The 21,001-nt window shown below is 39.8% G+C and overlaps 2 protein-coding genes across 2 annotated transcripts in view; both read left to right on the plus strand.

The window, feature by feature from the left end:
* The window catches only part of LOC133004989 (tumor necrosis factor receptor superfamily member 14-like), a 23,084-nt gene extending 12,794 nt beyond the window's left edge, over nucleotides 1-10,290 (plus strand). The window contains exons 8-12 of the mRNA XM_061074575.1: nucleotides 95-117; nucleotides 240-278; nucleotides 2,639-2,799; nucleotides 9,458-9,558; nucleotides 10,192-10,290. Of these exons, the coding sequence (XP_060930558.1) occupies nucleotides 95-117; nucleotides 240-278; nucleotides 2,639-2,653 (77 nt within the window). The 3' untranslated portion in view covers nucleotides 2,654-2,799; nucleotides 9,458-9,558; nucleotides 10,192-10,290. The remainder of the gene's footprint in view (nucleotides 1-94; nucleotides 118-239; nucleotides 279-2,638; nucleotides 2,800-9,457; nucleotides 9,559-10,191) is intronic.
* LOC133004993 (tumor necrosis factor receptor superfamily member 14-like) lies at nucleotides 10,250-15,598 on the plus strand (the record flags this gene model as incomplete). The annotated part of the gene is made up of 6 exons (XM_061074586.1): nucleotides 10,250-10,324; nucleotides 10,879-10,972; nucleotides 11,165-11,290; nucleotides 11,910-12,065; nucleotides 13,547-13,634; nucleotides 14,729-15,598. Coding segments are annotated over 6 exons (729 nt in total), but the record flags the coding sequence as incomplete, so codon positions are not given.
* Nucleotides 15,599-21,001: the final 5,403 nt, after the last annotated feature.

Below are 21,001 nucleotides of genomic sequence, written 5' to 3' on the forward strand. Positions count from 1 at the left end.
TGGAAGAAAAATATTTGTCATGGATGATAAGACCTCCGTCAAGACATGATGTCATCGGTTAAGAGCTTTTTCCTTTGTTTTGTTTCTGTTACAGGAAAAATAAATGCATTCATAAGGGTAAGTTTGTTACTCTCTTTTTCACATTGTATGTTCTGACTCTGCGTACATGTTATCTGCTTTATGACAATACTTGTTTGATGAAGGTAATTTGATTATTTTATTTAACATTTCCCTAAAAGGAAAACCCAACTCGAGGAGAATCTGTGCCGATGAGACAGGTGAGACATCAGCGTGTTCTACATTTAGATATTCATGAGTTTTGAGGACTGTCTAGAGCCGCTTTCAGACATGACCTCCGGAGGATGGGACAGAACTGGGTCCAGACTATAGCCGGTGTTTGTCTTTTACGCAGCAGGAGATTCTCTGCTAGGACTCATTCAGATCACCAAAAATCTCTGGAGCATTCAGGTTGGGGGGGGGGGGGGGGGGGCCTATATCAATTCTGCTGCGGAGACCGAATTATTTTGTTTACATCACATCAAAACCCGGCGTCGGCTTTTATCACCAAAAGCTCTCTTGGCGTTGTCTTCAGTATCTTCTTCGTGTAAGGCACCGCTTTTTTATGCTGAGACATTTGTTGTCTTTTTTTCCTTTTTTTATTTTTGAGGCGGTAACATGTTTGAAGCTTCATTAACATAACCACTCGCTCACTCTAACTCTTAGTTAGAGTTTTAGAGAGAAACTCCGGAGAAAGTCCTGAGGCTCTCACTCTGATTTTGCATTCTCACATACAGCACCTCTGGAGAATATCAGGAGATTATCTGGAGTTTAGTGCATGTCTGAAAGTGGCCTAAGATTGAGCTGACTTCTCTCTGTGAAGTCTCTTCACATGTACAAGAGGTTTCCATTTTAATTCCACATATTTCTCTCCTCAGCAAAACAGATAAACCTGCAGAGAACCAGTAGACTGTTTGTTCACTGCAGAGTGAATGTGCTCTAGAATCCAGGTATAATCCCACTGGGTTCTAGCACATTGTCTTTGTAGGGTACAGAAATAAAACCACTGGTTTGTTACAAAGGGCACACAGCTCATTGCTCACAGATGTCACTGCACCCAAACTACAGTCGTCTGGGAATATGAAACTTGGAGCGTCTCCCTGCCCCTCCCCCTTGTTTTTTAGGGTTATCTTGCTCCTTGAAACATTGTTTCAAGGGTTAGTGGTTAAAATCTTCCCCTTCAAATTGGGACAGCGTTTCAAAAACATTGACACTTCATTAGTAGTCGTGGTTGTAAACTAATCCGACAAAAAGTTTTGCCGGGGTTGTCATGGTAATAACATTGTTGAGATATTAAATAAACCAATGCTATTGTTTGCCGTTACTAAACTGACAAACCTATAATATCATCAGAACATCTTTGCTAATGCAGATGAATCAATGACATTTGCCAATCATCCAATTGAAATTGAAAAGCTCTGCATTATTTCACGTATAAATCAAAAGCAAACAGCTTCAGGCTGCTAGCAGTGGTCTGCATGCAACCCTGCCAGGATGCTTTGTTATTAGAGGGTTGTATTTTTATCTTTAAACATGTGTGTATGAGTAAAGATTCTGGGTTTCACCTGTAAAAAGCTATGTGTTTGAAACATAGATGTCTCTTTTTAAACAGTACAGTGGGGACATTCAGTGCAAATGGATAAAAACAGTCTGCATGCACACAGAAGAAGATCTGATGTAATACCAGAGTCTGGTTCGTAGTATTATCTGTTACTAAGCAACTAAGCAACTAACTACATAGTAGACATTCTGTTTCCTGTTTATACTGGCCCAGTGTTCGTAACTGGTCACATGATTAATGTTTTCAGGGGCTCTTTTAATCTCAAAATGTTTTTATACAATTTTTCTGCGGTTTCTGGGATGAAATATTTAAATGTTAGTTCACCTGACGCCCTCAGATATAGGTGAGTTAACTGTAGTTAAAGTTTTAATGTATAAAAACTTGTTTCACCGATTATCATTTTTCTATTAAGCTCTATGACAGATCATTAATACTGAAGCAGCTGTGTAAGCAGCAGGTGAAGCTACAGCAATATACATTACATACAGTTGTATATGCAGCGATGTGAGATACATTATGAGAGCTTTTTCCTCTTTGGATCATTGAAGCATTTGAGAAAAGCTTTTAACAACTCAGACATTTTAAATAACTACTGTACATTTCTTTTTCAGAAGCGAAACATTTTCAAAACCAATGGTTTGGTTTTTAACAATGGGTTTTAAAAGCTTGTTATATTATCTGTTGTTTAAAATATGTCGAATAAATGTAATGGAGAATAAAATACAATAATTATGTACATCAGAGAAGATGTTTGAAGTAAAAAGTTGGAATACAAAAGTACAAGTTCTAACATGTAGAAAATAAATATTTGTGACATTGAGTAGTGTTAACTATCCAATGTGCAGAGGAGGATCTATTATGTTTATCTTGACGTGCATATGCTCTTCTCTTTAGGTCTAAGCAAGGCTAACTAAAGGTTTTGATAAGCCATGTGTATACAGCCAAGAATAATTCATTGTAGAAAAGAAGATAGATTGTCCCTAAATGACGCAAAAACCTGTGAGGTGTGTTTTTCTCCAGCAGAGCAACAGATAATCATTAAGCTTGATGAAGAATACAAACTCGTATTCATCAAGAAAGGAAACACTCACACTTAACAAGGCAAAGGAGACGTCACGGCAGAAAATATCGGACTTTCTTACAACAGATGAGGATTATACAACCACGCCTGAAAAATACAGGTGATGTTAATCTTCCTCCACAGCACACATTGTTTTCATTGTTTTAATAAATGAACTGTCAGGTCCACAAGACTGAGAATATTTAGCTGTATAATATCAGATGTAGGGAAGTGACATCACTACAATCTTTTACTGTTAATTAGCCTGACAAGTTGAAGTATGTGTGAAGTCTCTCTGACCCACTGACCTGATAACCCTCAGTGTTGCTGAGGATTGATGTAAGGACTGTATATATGATTATGTTTAGCCGGTTCTGATTCCAGCTGCTCCAGGTGTGTCTGCTAAAACACGGCTCGGACGTCTTCTCTCTCTTAATGTTCTTTAATTGGGCAACAGCACATTACAACATATGCCTCTGAAGGGCAGGGCAGGAAATGGGTGGGAATGCGTGTGGTTCTAAAAGAATAAAGTATACAAAATATAACAATGATAAGAATTATGGAAGGAAAAAACAGTGCAACTATACAATCAAAAGAACATTCAGGCTGAACATACACACTACGTGAACTCACATGTATGCAGACTACACACCATATGAACAATATATATCCTTATCTACCCGTATATACATAGCGAGGAACCCACCGATAGAAGTAGAAAACAGTAGAAAAGGCACCACGATATATAATGATGCAGATAATGCGCTGCACTCCTAATGACTACTGCGCCACACACCCAGTGAGGCCAACTCCTCAGTAAGGAAAGTAGCAATTGGCTGTCCCAAAGGTCGCTAGAAGTCACTAGATTACGCCACCGCCTAATTTGCATCATTGTAATGGACGTTGTAGGACATACAGAAAGTGAGAAAAAAACACTCTAAATATGTTTAGAACTACAAATGAGCTTTTCTTATACGGAAGCGTATCAGCGTCATGACGTATAGCGTCGCTTAAAGCTGTCAGACTCTCCTTCTGTATAAATAACAGTGAACTACACAGGACTAATGTAGCCGAGCGTTTCGTTCTCTTATACTGTCAGGCCTCAACATAAAAATAGGGGCTCGGTATACAGGAGAAATTATTGCAATAATGTTAGCACTACTGTGGATAGAGGACACATGGCCATTAATGCAATTATTTGTTCAAATTCAAGTTCAGCAAGTCCCTGCACACTCGTCCGGCTGTATTCTGAGACAATGTTTTTGATTTGTCCAGCTCAGAGGATGGCTCGCATTGATTTAAACATTTATGAACTTGTAAATCGTAAGCAACTTACCAATAGTATGTCGGAAATTATTGCAACCAGCCATACTAACACTCTGGATAAAGAAAATCAAAAGCACATTTTCAAATGCATATCAATCTGTCTATAAAGTATATACTGTTATATTTCGAGTTTTATTATGTTGGTCTAGTAGTGGATTAGAAGGGTAGTGATACAAATATGATTTTTATTCAAAAAGTAACAAAGGAAAAGTTAAAATAAGCAATTGTGTTGATCAAAAACAAGTTAATTGGGGAATACCATAAATACTTAATGAGGAAATTCATTCACTGCAAAGAAAAGGAAAATATAAACTGAGCTGGGTCACTTTTGATCTATGTCGTGTATCAAAGGGTTAAAATCACATCTGCTGACTTTAACCAGCACACACAAAAATTGATATCAGCATAGTCAGAGACGCCACGCACTGGAATCCACTGAAAATGGGTCATAACCTCTCAAGGAATATCTTTAAAATTCATCTAAATATGACTACAATATGAATACATTGGGCCACTTTCACAGATTTGCCCTTTAATTTTCTCAGTTATACTGCAGTAAAAATACACGAAAATTTGATCTCAGAGACACCACAAACAGGAATCCACTCGAAGTCATTCATAACCTCTCAAGGAATATTTTTAATCAGCTTCTAAATATTACTACATTATGAATACATTGGGGCACTTTCACAAACCATATAAGGCACAGGTAGACGCGCAACAAAAACCGAAGGTGCGGCTGGCTTCACACATGGCGGCTCACTTCACTGCAGTAGCAGCGACAGGACGACATTGTTGTGCATTAGAAGGGGTTTGCATTGCTTGTGTTTCACAGGGTTAATGTGTGGAAGAGCGTTTCCCCTTCTACAATGAACATGGTACTGCCATTGTAACGGCCCCCCGCTTCTCCATACAAACTTCTGAGTCTCTTGACTGATGTACACGGCTCTTTATTTTTGTATCTGGTCTGCCGTAGTAGCACCGTAAAACTGTAATGACAGTTACAAGTTACAAAGATTTTAATCATTAAAACCAAACACGAACGTTAAAATACAATGAACAAACAAATCGCCACGTGAGACACATCTGACTCTTTAACGTGACAGCGACTCCCTTCCGCACTACCCGCAGCAAAGTGAATGGAACCAGCTTCCTTACCTCGTTCCGCTTGGCGAGGGGTGTTAAGCTAAAGTTGTTTCGATGGTTCTTTCGGTCCGAGAAATGCCGCAAAGCTGGCGTCCGGTTTGGTTTCCTATCTGTGCCGGGCTGACGGCAGGTATTTTATTGCACTGGGGCGGAAACGAGGGATCAGGTGTGTCGAATAAAACCGTCCGCTCCTTTGCTGCAGGTAGCTATGCGAGGGGAGTCGCTACGTGTAAAAGACAACAAAAATAACCCAAACCGTAGTTGAACATAAGAACAATAACCCTAAAATAAAGAATAAAACAGTCTGCATAAACTGGCCGGTTTTGCTGACAGTTACACTCCCACCAAATCCTGATATAAACATTTTAACCGACTGTGCTATACAGGATTTCTAGAGCATTTAATGGCCCTTTTAGTTCAAATATCTAGGAGTGTTATGTCCTTTTAACTACTCCTTATGCAGGCAAGTGGGATGCCTACGACCACAGGTATTACATGCATGTCGCCCTCTACAGTCTTTATTGATGTGTCCCTTCCTTAGGCAACCAAAACAGAGGCGGTTTTCGTGGATGAATGCCTTTTTGTCTTCTAAAGATTTCGCAGCGAAAGAAGGGCACCTGACGATGCCATGCGTTTCATCTTTGCAGAGCACACATGGGGGTCTTCCCCTATAATTGGCCGTTTCAGGTGCATCTCGGGTGGCGTACTTTAATTGGGCAGTTGCATTGAGGGATCTGGCTTCCTTCTCGACTGTGGGATTAAAGTTCATCCAATGTGGGGAGGTGATAGGGTTGCAAGATATCCGGGCCTCTTTGTTCAGGAACGCTGTGAAACTTTTGAAATCGGGGTAATCCCCCGATTTATACAGGTTATCGTCGACGATTCGGCCCCACTTTCGTACAATCCAGTCAGGTAGTTTTTGAAGTAGCTTGTGGTTTTCTTCGCAATCATTCAAGATGGTCAAACCTCTAACATGTGGGATTGCCTCTGCGCAGCCTTGGAGAAAGTCTGTAAAATCTCTCAGTGCTAAAGGATCAGTCGCACTGATTTTGGGCCATCTGGCGAGCTTGTCTCTGAAGGCCTTTTGAACGAGGAATGGGTTTCCGTATCTTTCATGTAGGACTTTCCAGGCGCCTGTATATGCGTCCTCAGAGTTCCTATAGAAGAACCCTTCCACCGCTCTGCGGGCTTCTCCGACGAGGTAGATCTTTAGATAACACATCTTCTCGCTTGGTGAGAGGTTTCTGATCGATAAGGGTTGTAAAAGACATCTTCCAATCAGTGAATTTCAAAGGATCGCCATTAAACGTTTCTGGCTCAGGTACAGGCAAGCGATTTATGCTTAGTGCGCTTGCTATTGCTTGGGCCAGAGAGACGGTATCTTCAGATGTTGTTGCTCGCAAAGGTGCTAGTCGAGGTTGAGATGGTGACCCATTTGAATTTAGCCGAGCTTCATATCTGGTCTCCTGTTGAGCAGCGACTGATTCATGGTTCATGCCATCTTGGCGGACATCTTCAAAACTGTTATAAGCTCTTACTCTAGCAGCTGCTACCTGGACTTCCTTCTCTGCCTTAAGCTGCTGCAGGTTCCTTCTTTCCTCTTCTAGCTTTGATTGTCTCTCTGTCCTTTTCCGCTCCAATTCAGTCAACATGGCCGCCTCTTCAAGTTTCCATTCATCTTCCAGTATTCTGAGCTTGGATTCCTGAGATAGAATGTCTTTTGTTGCCTTTACCTCCGCTTGCTTGGCTGCGAGTTCTGCTTCTGCATCTTGTCGTTTGCTAGAGCTTGTGGAAATTGCATTTGATTGGTCTGAGTTCCGTGATGTTTCTGAAAATGCGGTTTCAGTATTTGTAAGTCCAAATATGGAGCCATGCTCTTCCTTACTCAGCACTATTCTCACTCTCTCCTTCTCGACTCGTTCATTATAGTTGCCATCGATGATGTCTCTGCGTTTACTCACAAGAGCAAGAATTTCTTCAGTAAGAGCAGAGCAGGTGTCCATTTTACCAACGATATCTGGAGTGGTGGTTTGGCTGCATACAAGGGCCTCATAATGATGGCTCACCATATCATGGTTTGTGCTAATTTTTCATTGGATTTTATCGAGATCATCTGGAGAGCAGTAGTTTTTCAATTCAGTCCGAACTTCTCTTGCTGACAATTTCCAGGACTCATAGGCCTTATAAAAAGTATTTTCATGCAGCTCTCGGATGTTCTCAGGAATTATTCTTTGCCACGATCCTGGTCTGTCTTGATGCATGGGAACTGATTTACTTGTTGCTGCTGCTTCGAGTGACATTTTATTTTACTTGCGTTGCTAATTTGACTATCAGGCCTTAATCTTTAGGTGTAATATGCAGTATGCCTGAATAGAAACACTACAAGTGGTCGCTCTAATTTAGTCACTGCTGTTTCTTTAACCAGACATTTACACTACAATTGAATAATATATAAAGTAATAGTTTCAGTACGAAACAGATGCAACATAAATATTATAAGCAAAGAAAAGGGTTTGGTTGCGTACAAACAAAATTTAAGTCAGATAATTTAAACAGTGTTTACGCTCCTCAAACAAACAATAAATAATGTTGCAACATGACACATATTTACCATTGGTTGTTATAATCATCATCATTATTATTTCGTGATCAGTTTTGACACAGCAGGAAAGTCCACAACATTTTTGTATTACATGTGAAAAGCTTCATTCAACTTCCATATACATGTCTCTAGAGCGTCTATAGTGCGTGCACTTTGATGCGTTATCCGGTCTTGTCTGACGGTCGATGTGTCAGTTTTGTGTCTTCGGGTGACGACACGGGTCAGGAAGACAGTGTAGCTCCCCGCTTCTCCATACAAACTTCTGAGTCTCTTGACTGATGTACACGGCTCTTTATTTTTGTATCTGGTCTGCCGTAGTAGCACCGTAAAACTGTAATGACAGTTACAAGTTACAAAGATTTTAATCATTAAAACCAAACACGAACGTTAAAATACAATGAACAAACAAATCGCCACGTGAGACACATCTGACTCTTTAACGTGACAGCGACTCCCTTCCGCACTACCCGCAGCAAAGTGAATGGAACCAGCTTCCTTACCTCGTTCCGCTTGGCGAGGGGTGTTAAGCTAAAGTTGTTTCGATGGTTCTTTCGGTCCGAGAAATGCCGCAAAGCTGGCGTCCGGTTTGGTTTCCTATCTGTGCCGGGCTGACGGCAGGTATTTTATTGCACTGGGGCGGAAACGAGGGATCAGGTGTGTCGAATAAAACCGTCCGCTCCTTTGCTGCAGGTAGCTATGCGAGGGGAGTCGCTACGTGTAAAAGACAACGAAAATAACCCAAACCGTAGTTGAACATAAGAACAATAACCCTAAAATAAAGAATAAAACAGTCTGCATAAACTGGCCGGTTTTGCTGACAGTTACAGCCATCATAAGGAGACTTATCCTGGGATGAATCCAGCAGCGACAGGAAGACTCATGAAGCCGTGTGCACTTTGCAGACGGTCCCTGCGCACTCGTCTTACAGCCGGATGTAAACGGACCAGATTGTCCAGCTCGGACGACGGCTCGTATTTGAGTTCAGTAAAGTTGGCAATTGGCTTATAACCTGTTTTCTACCTTACTACAGTGGGAAAGAGGCGCGCTATGTGATTTAAGAACGTTTCGCTCATGACTTATTGATCCTGGAAATTCGAATCTGTGAATATCTTTCCAACTTTACCGAAGTCTTACTGATCCAGGAAGTAACACCTGTCCTTCACTATGAAATGAAAACTAACTGCCTATAGACGGAACCTGGAGAATGTCTTATCATATTAACGACGGTAAGCAGACTGAATTTCGCTATAACCTCTGAATGTTGCATAATAAAGAGCAGGAGTGAACAAGTAGATTGTTAAGATGTCGCAGATAAATCGTCACCTTATGTTTTCTGGAACTGAAACAGTGCAACAGATACAGTGTTGTCTTCTATGACGTGTCCCTTAAACATCTCACAACATTACATTTAACTGACGCTTTTAATCCAAGGGCAACTTCCAATAAGTGCTTTCAACCTTGAGGGTTCAAACCCTGAACGTCTCATGTTTCTGTGGTGAAAAACTGTGAGACAGCAGCAGAGTGCAGCATCTTCCCCTGTAGCAGTTTTAGTAAAGACAAGAGAAGTGCAGGTTTCAACAGCCACCTGAGAATTAGAGATCAGCTCTCTGTTTGCTGTGTACTGTTGTTATCATGGACGTTTCAATGTCAGAGAACTAATGTGAACATGGTCTGTGTTTGAGTTGTGGTCAACTTTCACTTTCAGATATCGATGAAGACGAGTGGAGTCTGAATATTTAGAAAAACAACATTCACGTGAACGCACCCTGACCCCTGAACACGTCAGAAGTTTGGTGAAAACTCTTGGTAAAATCACTCGTCCACTTCCTGCACTCATAGTGTGATCAGTTATCATGTCAGATAAACAACATCTGCTCACATATCAAACCACCTCTTAGCTGTGTGAGCGTGGTGTGTTACAGTATCTTATTACAGCCAGCAACATATGTAGGTTACACCCTTATATCAAATTCACTGGATCTCACTGAACCGTGGAACTGTTTGCGAACTTTGAAAGGGAACAGAAATAAGCATGAACTCTGGACTGTAAGCAGAGCAATGGGCTGTAAAAGCTGAGCTGACTCCAGTGCTCTGTTTAATGATAAATGTTATCTGCCTGTGAAGATACTCAGTCATCCAGATCATGGTATATCCAAGTACTAGAAAACAGGTCAACTGGACTTGGTTAAGTTTCCTTGAGGTGACCTGAGAGGCTGGACCCACCTTGCTGTTGGTTTCACTGGGAGCTGATACAACTTTGACACACCTGCCCCCTGTGGGTCATTTGTCCGAACATGTAAATTGCAGTCACAGGACTCTGTTGTATGTGGCTGAGAGGTGTGTCTTCACCCTCCTCCTCTGCTCAGAGATGTTTTTTCTAGTTTGAAGTAATGTTGCTGTTCTGTGCAGTTTGTACAGCTGAGTCCTCTTTGTTTCCAGATATCTCCCTCTTTTTTGGATTTAAAAATTATCTCCAGCCGGATTTCAGTGATGTTGACTTCAGGTCAAGAAAACTGCCAACCTGCCGACTGACATGAGTCTGAGAAAACATTTGGAGGCTGCATCTTTGCTGGTAAAGTTTCTTCACCCTGCTCCTCATCACCTTCAGTTCTGATCCTTTTTCCTCTCTGTCACTTAGTAGTCATTTGTAGACATGTACTGCAGAGGTTGTCCTTAGAATTGGGGGCCTGCATTTCACTGCAGCCCTCTCTCACACATGCACAACGCAGCAGGAGATTCTCCGCTCAGACAAGTTCACAACAATCACAAATTCTCTGTGGGAGTCAAGTGAGGGGTGGTTCAGCAGGCAGAGGCAGGATGTAACATATTAGTCCCTTTGCGGAGATCACATGATTTTGTTTACAGCACATCCACACTGCTATCGGCTCTTATCACAAAAAACACTTTTGACATCTTTGTCGGTGACAGCACTATTTCACCCAGAGATATTTGTTTTTCTTTTTGTTTTATTCATTTTTCCAACTGCATAATTGATTGATGAAAGATTACATATTTTGTCGTTTTAGTGTCCAGTTGTCTCCTCTCCTCTCCTCTCTCAGGTGTTGACTATGTAAACATGTCAACCAAGTTTAACTAAGATGAAAACATTTGCCCTATCCTTCACAGATACTTTTGGTCAAAATCTTCCGTGTGAATATGCTGACTTGTCATCCAACTGAGTTTCTGATAGGGACTGAATGCTGTCCTCTTTGTCCCTCTGGTAAGATCCTGAACAAGAGGAATAGGCTGGAAGTTTTTTTTTTATGTTTTGGCTTCTTCTTCTGTTGTAAGTAATAAAAATGAAAGTGCAGCACATGCTACAATGTTACGTTATAACCTGCACTTCCTCAAGATGATTTGTCTTTGTTCAACAGAAACATTTCATGAAGTTAAATAGTTTTCTTTTCAACAGGAAAACGTGTTAAAACACCCTGCACGGAGTTCAGGAGCACTTCCTGTATGCCCTGTGTGAATGACACCTTCATGAATCTTCCCACTGGACTTAACAAGTGTTTCCCCTGCACGACCTGTGGTCCAGGTAGAATTCTGTGTTGACCTTTACTGTAGGTTTAAAATCAATAAGGAGGCATGTTACTGCAAGTCTTACAGTGTGTGAGCTGAGATGGAGCTGAGCTGTTCTGATGATGTTTTTTTTTCCGTGTCACTGTGTTAGTCTGATTAGTTCAGTTTTCTGCATATGAAACTTGGATAGTGAATGAGGAGTCACAAGGGACTTTTCTTGCATAACTAAGTCACAAGACATTGCACATGATGAAGTTCATATTTTTAGTTCTTTATTTTTACAATCGTTATGAGACTGCTGTGCTCTGTAGTTTATCTCAGAGGAACTTGCAGTAATGGCAGAAGTGAGACTTCTTACAAAAGTCAATTGTTCAATTCATATCTCCTTGTTCCTGCCACCAGGAGATCAGTCACCTGTGTTGTGTTTAAGGCAGCTTTATCCTTCACCCTCGCAAACTTGTAGATTGGACAATTTATTTTATTTTATTTCCTAAAGATGTTATAAGAACTAAAGATAAGTTTAATGATATTTCGACGGACAAAAAAGGCATAGTTGCTTTGTCATAGATTAAATAGTTCAGGAGTTTTGTATCTTCATATGTGCCCTCCATCATATTTATCCTCTGTGTCGACAGATTCTGGGCTAAAGACAAACATTTCATGCACAGCAACAACGGATTCAGTTTGTGAACCTCTGGAAGGATTCTACTGTATAGACCCCACAGGGAACCACTGTGCAGCTGCACAGAAACACAAACAATGTCAACCAGGGCAGTACATCAAACACAGAGGTGCGTGTTTTAATGCTGACTTAAAGTTTTCGAAACTGTTAAAATCTATGAAGAACACAGAGCAGGTTATTTGAGTCATCCAGTCAGTGAATTGTCAAACGGATTTCAAATATTTCAAATCAAGGTTTTGGCATGGTGTCAAATGTCCCCAGTGAACTGGCGGATGTGCAAACTGTGAATGTGCCTTTAGTCATGTGTAGTGTTGTCCAACAGAGGCAAAGATGTAATGACACCTATCTACCTAGAAAACTCTTACATTGTTTCAGTCTGAGAGTGGTGGACATGTCTTATCATTGGTTAGATTCACAGATGTCTGTGTCCATTTAGGAAAAGTTCATCAAAACAGCCATTAAGACTTTGGCTGGTGACAGTGGTAACAAGAAGTTGTACGGATAAATCTTCCATCTATCAAGATGATTTGTTTGAGTTGGAGAAAAATCAAAATAACATCTTCCTGTGCAACTGTGATAATAATAATAGTAATAATAATAATAACTTTCTTTCAAAAAGAGAGAGCTGAGTGGCAGCCTGACAGTTTACAAGAAACTGACAATTTTGAAAAACAGCTTAATATATATATTGTAATGTCCTCCCTTCAGATATGACAGGGAACTTCTCTCCTTATTTGTAACTTTATTAAAGTCAAATGAACATGTCACACTTCTTGTTTGTAACTCTGACACTCCTAACATCAACACTCAACTTCGTCCCTCCCCTTCCTCATTCAAACTTGAGCCGCCAACTAACCAGCCAATGAGAGCCTGCCATCCCACACAACCCAACCCATTGGACTAGAACTGTCACGTACCCCACCTCGACATTTTCACTGACCCTCAGTACATTTCAGTTCTTATTAAACACATTTAAACTTAGCTGAACATGAGTCATAACAAGAACCACAGGCAGTCAACCAGAACATAAACTTAACTACCAGTCTGTTACAGTATTATTTCAATTTTTTATTATTCATATGTTTAGTTTTACTACATTTTGTTTCTATCCCTGTGCTGCTGCGTTGACTGTGGATTTCAATGGAGGATTATTAATTAATAAATCTTATATGAGCATGCACTTCTCAAAGCAAAGTAACAAATGAAAAACCTAAAAAATATGAAAACAAATAATGAATATAGTCATAAAAGACCTGCAGTGATCCAGGTATGATGAGATCAAAGAATGTAAAACATTTTCTGTATCTTTGAAATGTAACTTAGAAGAATTGTTCCAAATATGTTCCATAGTTTACAGGATCATGTTTGTTAGTTTAGTGACATGCTGCTCTACATTTCATCACACCTCACATAAAAAGGAGATAATATAAATAAAGAAATGTTTGCTGTTCAAAAACATCAATGATCAAATATTTGTTTACCTTTGGAAATCAGACAGGTCTAATGTCAAATACCACTTTGCTATATATATATATATATTGCTAATATGATGTGTACACTTGTAACTGTGTATATTTTGTGTTTGTACAGGAACCCCCCTCACAGACTCTCAATGCTCTGACTGCAGTGACGGAACATTTTCTGATGGGACGCGTACGTCTTGTCGACCACACACACAGTAAGTAAAGAGTCACACCAGACATGGACCTGCCTGGTTGCTTACACTTGCAGTGAATCTGTGGTACCTCTACAATGTAGACCCTAGGCACGTGTGCCATAATCATTGGCACGCAGTCAATTTCCTATTAAAGAAATGTTCAAAGGTTTTGCCGTCACGCAGCCTGTATTAACCCCTCCCAGCCGCTACGTGCCAGTATAGCTGCACCATAGGCTGGATGCCAATCGCCATTAAATAATAATAAGAAGAAGCCTCCCAGCCGGCACTGCTCGCAGTTTCCCGCATGAATCTCTGCAAAGTGCATCCACTCAGGTGTAATAGCGATGGCATATCCCCTGTCTAAAAAACTGAAGGCCCGGTCATTTCAGCCCTCATGGGAAGAAGACTATGGATTCGTTTTTAATAAGGAAAAAACTTTCAAAGACCAGGCAGACAAGGGAGAATACATCAGGCGTGCAGTGTCCAGATATGAGAAGCAGGCCAACTGTCTGAAAATATTTGCCACTGCCAAAAACCATGGGACCGAAGCAAGCTATTGCATGGCTCACTGCTCAGCCCCTCCCGCAGTCGTTTGACCACTGACCACTCCGAAGCATGTGTGCAACTTAAAGTCCCCAACTAAAACCCAGGGGCCTACACATGTTTGTGCACCTCTTTTTCTCTGACTCAGATGTTGATGTTTTCATGAGTTCACATCCTTGTACAGCCCTAGTACTGTTATTTAAGTTTGATCTGCATTTGTCCACTTTGGACAATTCCAATGCAATACTTGTTAATGGGTTACTGAAAGCAATGTTTTGAAATGGTGTCAGTGCAATATGTCATGGGGTGGGGAAATTCTTAATATGAGTGTGGTTGGTGGGGTTAATGACAAACCTATTGTCATAATGAGAAACATATTATTTTAAGTGTTCTATGTATATAGCCAATATGGATAGAAAAAAATGACATGTCTGTTGTGAATGTTGTTCTATAATAAATAATGTTGATATGGTACACTAATTAACAAGAAAATGTCACATTGGCACTTATTGTGAAAAAGGTTGCCGACCCCTGCTCTACATGGTCCTGAGAAATGTCCCCTGTCGTTCCAGATGTGAATCACAAAACCTTCAGCTGATGCAACAAGGAACAGCTTCAACAGACGCTGAATGTGGAAATGACATTTTAAAAGAGGATCCAGTTGCAATCATCGTTTCAGTGGTTGTTTTGGGTCTTTTGGTGTTTGGTGCATTAGTCGGCTGGTTTTTCTGGAAAAAATATGGTTCACGTCTAATGTTGTAGTGGAAAAATAATTAAGTGTGGTTGAAACCTGTTTTGTAGTTGGAAAGTAAGTTTTTGCAGACAGACCTGTGTAAATACATATAACTAGTTTAAATACTTTATGACCTTTTTATCACTTTTTTACTCTCCAAAGAACTGAATGTATGTCTGCTCTATCTCCAAAGGAAACATATGTAAATGAACACATTCCAGGGGTCCCGGGGGGCAACGTTGAGCCATGAGACGAATTGTTATTTGTGAATGTGGGCTATACAAATAAAACTTGATTGATTGATTGATTTTGCGACGCCCATTGAAAATTCCTCGAGAATACGTAAATTTTCACCACTTTCTAACTTTCTGCAAATTTTGGTAAGAATTTGAGCATGTTAAAGCCCTCAAAAAGCCAATTAATTTGCCTGAATAATAATAATGATAATAATAATAATAATAATCCTTACAATTTCAATAGGGCCTCACCTGTCAGGTCAGTGCTCGGGCCCTAATAAGATTTCTGTGTTTTGATTGCTTTCTCAAACTGCGCCTACAGAACCAGTCTGAACTGGCTCAGGCAAACAGCCTTAGTTCTCCTATATAAGATCCTTGCATTTGACCGTTCTCCATCATCAGTCTAATAACCCTGTGACTCTCTTTGTTAATCCTTTCTTCAAAAAGCCCTAATTAAAATACACAAAGATACATTTGGTGTTCCAGCCTCTTGTATTTTCAGATTTCCATCAAAATGTGTGTTTGGTCAAGTCATGATGTCATTGATTAAGAGCTTTTTCATTTGTTGGTTTCTGTTACAGGAAAATTAACAAATGCATCCATTTCCACAAGGGTACATTTGTTACTCTGTTTTTCACAGTATATGTTCTGACTGAGTATATGTTTTCTGCTTGATGACAATAGTTGGTTGATGAAGGTAATTTGATTATTTTAGTTAATATTTCATGAAAAGGGGAATGCCAACAGGAAGCGCAACTGGGAAGATGATGGAGAAAACCAGCAGGTCAGACATCAGTGTGTTCTACATTTAAATATTCATGAGTTGAGGTGAGGACAGTCGAGAGCTGCTTTCAGACTTGTATCAATTCTGCTGCGGAGATCAAATGATTTTGTTTACACATCGACACCGACGTCGGCTCTTATCACCAAAAGCTCTCTTGTCGTCGTCCTAAGTGTCTTCTTCATGTATGGCACCGCTTCTTTATGCAGAGAGATTTGTTTCCTTTTTTCAATTTTTCTGCAACTGTAACATGCTTGAAGCTTCATCAAAATACCCACTCGCTTGCGGTGATTCCTGCTGTATCGATACATTAGTAAGAGTTTTAGAAAGATAGTCCTGAGGCTCTCACTCTGACTTTTGCCTTTTTACATACAGCACCTCTGGAGACTGTTTAATTATCTGGAGTTGAGTGCATGTCTGAAAGTGGCCTAAGATTGAGCTGACTTCTCTCTGTGAAGTCTGTTCACATGTACAAGAGGTTTCCATTTTAATTCCACATATTTGTCTCCTCAGCAAAAGAGATAAACCTGCAGAGAACCAGTAAACATTTTGTTAACTGCAGAGTGAATGTGCTCTAGAATCCAGGTATAATCCCACTGGCTTCCAGCACATTGTCTTTGTAGGGTACAGAAATAAAACCACTTCTTTGTTACAAAGGGCACACAGCTCATTGCTCAGAGATGTCACTGCACCCAAACTACAGTCGTCTGGGAATATGAAACTTGGAGTGTCTCCCTGCCCCTCCCCCTTGTTTTTTAGGGTTATCTTGCCCCTTGAAACGTGGTTACAAGGGTTAGTGGCTGAAGTCTTCCCCTTCAAATTGGGACTGCGTTTCAAAAACTCGACACTTCATTAGTAGTCTTGGATGTAAACTAATCTGACTAAAGGTTTTGCCGGGGTTGTCATGGTAATAACATTGAGGAGACCTTAAATAAACCAATGCTATTGTTTGCAGTTACTAGACTGACAAACCGTTAATATTTGTCCGTCTAGTAATTATGGACTTTTGTCAACAATGGTGGGGAATCAATTGCCATTACTCCAAATTAAATTAAAAAGCTTGAATGCTCTGCATAATTTCACGTATAATCAAAAGCACACAGCTTTAGGCTGCTAGCAGTGGTCTGTATGCACCCCCTGCCAGGATGATTTGTTATTTGAGTGTTGTTTCAGTGTTTATGAAACTGTACATACTGTATCTTCACGCTCAGTTAAGTGGAAGCAATCTTTGGACTACTATTATGAAAATACATAAGGAATAGCTAGTGTCGTATTTTTATCTTTATAAAACAATCAATCAAATTGTATTTGTATAGCCCATATTCACAAATCACAATTCGTCTCATAGGGCTTCAACATGGTGAGACATCCTCTATCCTTAACCCTCAGCAAGAGTAAGGAAAAACTACTAAAAACCCTTTTAACAGGTAAAAATACGTAGAAACCTCAGAGAGCCACATCTGAGGGATCCCTCTCCCAGGACGGACAGAAGTGCAATAGATGTCAAGTGTAGGAAAACATCATCGGGATTAAAGTTTTGAGCAGCATCGATGAGGGTAAACATTTGGAAGGATAACTTCAATACTATATGTCAAGCAGTCCTGCTGCAATCATAGTCTCTGGTCAGCAGCCAGCAAGATCATGATCCAGCATCAAGATCGGATCCACTATAGTCCACAATAAATGTGTGATCAAGTAAAGATTCTGGGTTTCACCTGTACAAAGTTATGTGTTTGAAACATACATGTCTCTTTTTAAACAGTACGGTGTAAAACTGGGGATATTCAGTGCAAATAGATAAAAACAGTATGCATGCACACAAAAGAAGATCTGGTGTAGTAGCAGAGTCTGGTTCATAGTAATATCTGTTACTAAGCAACCAACTACCTAGTACACGTTCTGCTTCCTGTTTATACTGGCCCAGTGTGCGTAACTGGTCTATCTTCTATATATCAGAGTAGATTTATGAAGTAACAAAGTTGGAATACAAAAGTAAAAGTGCAAAATTTATATTTGTGACATTGAGTAGTGTAAACTGTCCAATCTGCAGAGGAGGAGTTATCATGTTTATCTTGACGTGCATATGCTCTTCTCTTTAGGTCTAAGTAAGGCTAACTAAAGGTTTTGATAAGCCATGTGTTGGCCATGTGCATGCAGCCCAGAATAATTCATTGCAGAAAAGAAGATAAAATGTCCCTCAAAGACGCAACAACCTGTGAAGTGTGTTTTTCTCCAGCAGAGAAAAAGATAATCATTAAGCTTGATGAAGAATTCAAAACTCTTAATCATCAAGAAAGGAAACACTCACACTCAACAAGGCAAAGGAGACATCACGGCAGAAAATATCTGACTTTCTTACAGATGAGGATTATACAACCACGTGTGAAAAATGTAAAATAAAACTTTGGCATCAGAGGGAGCCTCCAACTTCACCAGATGATTAATCAGCACAGCTAAGGGCTGTTATCTGATTGATCCTCTGGTTCAGAAGGCTGCAGCCACAGCAAATACAATTGGATTGAATGCTGACTATTTCTTCACACCGCACAAGCAGTCGCGCCTATGCTCTCACAGCGAGAACTCACAAGAACCCTGATATAAGCATAGTGGTGAGTAGATAATGAGTGACTTTTGGTTTGTGGGTGAACTATCCCTTTAAGCTATAAATGTTTGACACTATCTCTTGTCGAGGCAGCCTTCCTGAGAAGCTGATCACAGTCTAAACATGCGGCAAGGACCGCTTCTTCTTTCCATTTCCTGACTAACAAATCCTTGAAATTAGAAGGGCAACACCAGACAGGCCTGTGTGAGAGTTAATGGATAGAAGAGTCTGTGGAGCATGGGATTTTGAGTTGTGGGCAGTATGCGTCACAGAGGGGGGTGAGGAGGAGTAATTTGACTTGGGCTGCACCTATAGATTTTGTTTTTTACAAATTAATCAAACAATTAATTTTTCTTACTCGATTTATATAAGTTTATCAAAAATGTAATTTGTGTAATTTATATTAATTTGATCATCTTCTCTTAAATACAAACAAGTATAATAAGTATGCACTGCAAGGCAATATTCCGCAGCAAAAAATAGACAAGTCTGAAATGGATGATGAATTGAGCTCTCGTGTATTTCTGGTCTAACAAGAAGAATGTGTTATACACATGTTCCTCTTTTTACCGGGTTGCTAATGAAAGCCTCTTTTTCCAGGTGTTGTAGCTTTTTTCCATATGCTAAAAGAAAACTTGTCTGTAAATGAGGTTGTCAATATTTTCTATAAAATTTTAAACTGTAATGCTATGAAAAGTCCCATACTATAATCTCTCCAAAATAAAACCTGTGCAAGACATTGTTCCATTCAAGTAAAAGGAATATATCAATCTACATTGAGCTGTCCAACAACAAAATAAATTAAAAACAAAGTAAAATGCATGTAACTTTGACTAAATCATCTGAGGGTAAAATTAGTGCAATTTGAACTTTTTAAAAGGAATAATTTATCTCTCAGTAACAAAACACACCCAAGGACATAAATATGTAGTTAAAGTTTCCCCTTTTCAAATGTTTCATTAATTACATTTCACATATGAACATGTTCAACAGAAAAATCTCAACAGATTAATAACTCAACAGCTTTAACTTTTCTCTTTGTTCCCACTTCCTACTACCGTAAAGACGAACAAAGCGGCGCAGGTTAAAATACAAACGCTGCGTCAGAATCTACTAATAATAACAACAGGTCTGGGTCCGTACAGAACAGTCTGGGTCTGGTCCGCCTGTTGGTGACATATGCTTTAATGATCGTGGGTGATTTGTTTCGCTTCAGCTTCACTCTTCGGCTGAATTGATGCTATAATGAGGCGCAGCCCTAACCGATGTTGTTGTTTACGTCGATGCGTCGCCCCAGCCCATGTAAACAACCTAGAGGGAACATGAACCCTAAACAAGAAGAAGAAGAAGCTGAAAAGAGTTTCACAGATTGAGACTTTTCAGATCAATAGTAAGATCTAAACACACGTGAAGCCGCCTTCCAATCAAAGTAATGTACAAAACCAGCTACGGTTTCATTTTTATCGAAACAAGCAGTAATCCAAGCTGGCAGGGAGCGTCAACAAAGTGCAACGCCCAAAACATATAGGGCCGGTTTCGGAGACAGGGCTTAAATCAAGACTGGAGTAGGCCTAAATCAGACTAGTTAATCCTGGCTATTTAAGTGGCTTGCATGAACATGGCATAAATTTGGCTTAGTTAGTCTGAGACTATGGAGTCCTGGAGTAAGCTTAATGAGAACACCTGGTTCAAGCCTCATTAGACTAAGTGGAAGCACAGGCTGTTGGTCCAATTGTGCTCATGAAAACCTGAAATGGAGTATGAAACACCATTGTTGCAGTGAATTTTGAGACAACACAATGGCAGAGGCAAAGAGAATTCGCTCCAAAAATTATAGTGAGCATGAAAAAACACTACTAAAACTAATTGTATCGAACCATCCAGTCATTGAAAGCAAAATCCATACTGCTGCTATTGAACAGAAGAAAAGAAGTGCTTGGACTGCAATTGGCAATGAATTCAATGCAAATGAAGATGTCACCACAAGAACAGTACAACAACTGCAGGTGAGTTAATCTTCATTATTAGGCACAAAAATATGTGTTTGTTTCCTGTTGCCTATACCCTGCTTATTTATGGCCTACCCAAATACAATACTCCTGCTGCTTGTAGCATTCACATTGAATGAATATCCTGTTTAAAAGGATAGTAACCTATTTTAAAGGGGCATATGCATGTTAAACATGGTGGTAGAGTAAGATATGTTGCACAAAGGAAAATCCATACCTATATGTGAGGGGGAAAGAAATATAAAATAAAATCATTTCTCCACCATGACCTAAATTATCAGGAGACAAACTTATTTTTATTATGCCTTATCAGTACCAGTATTTCAGATTTCCCATATTACTATTTTTGTGACATCAAAAAAGAAAACTAATGAATGATATCTGCCTTCATAGGTTATATGGAAGAACATTAAACTGGGATTAAAAAAAGAGAATGCAGCAAGCAGAGGAGAGCGATTTATTACAGGTGGTGGACCACCAATAA

Source organism: Limanda limanda, chromosome 7 (genome assembly GCF_963576545.1).
Source record: "Limanda limanda chromosome 7, fLimLim1.1, whole genome shotgun sequence".
Lineage (NCBI taxonomy): Eukaryota > Metazoa > Chordata > Actinopteri > Pleuronectiformes > Pleuronectidae > Limanda > Limanda limanda.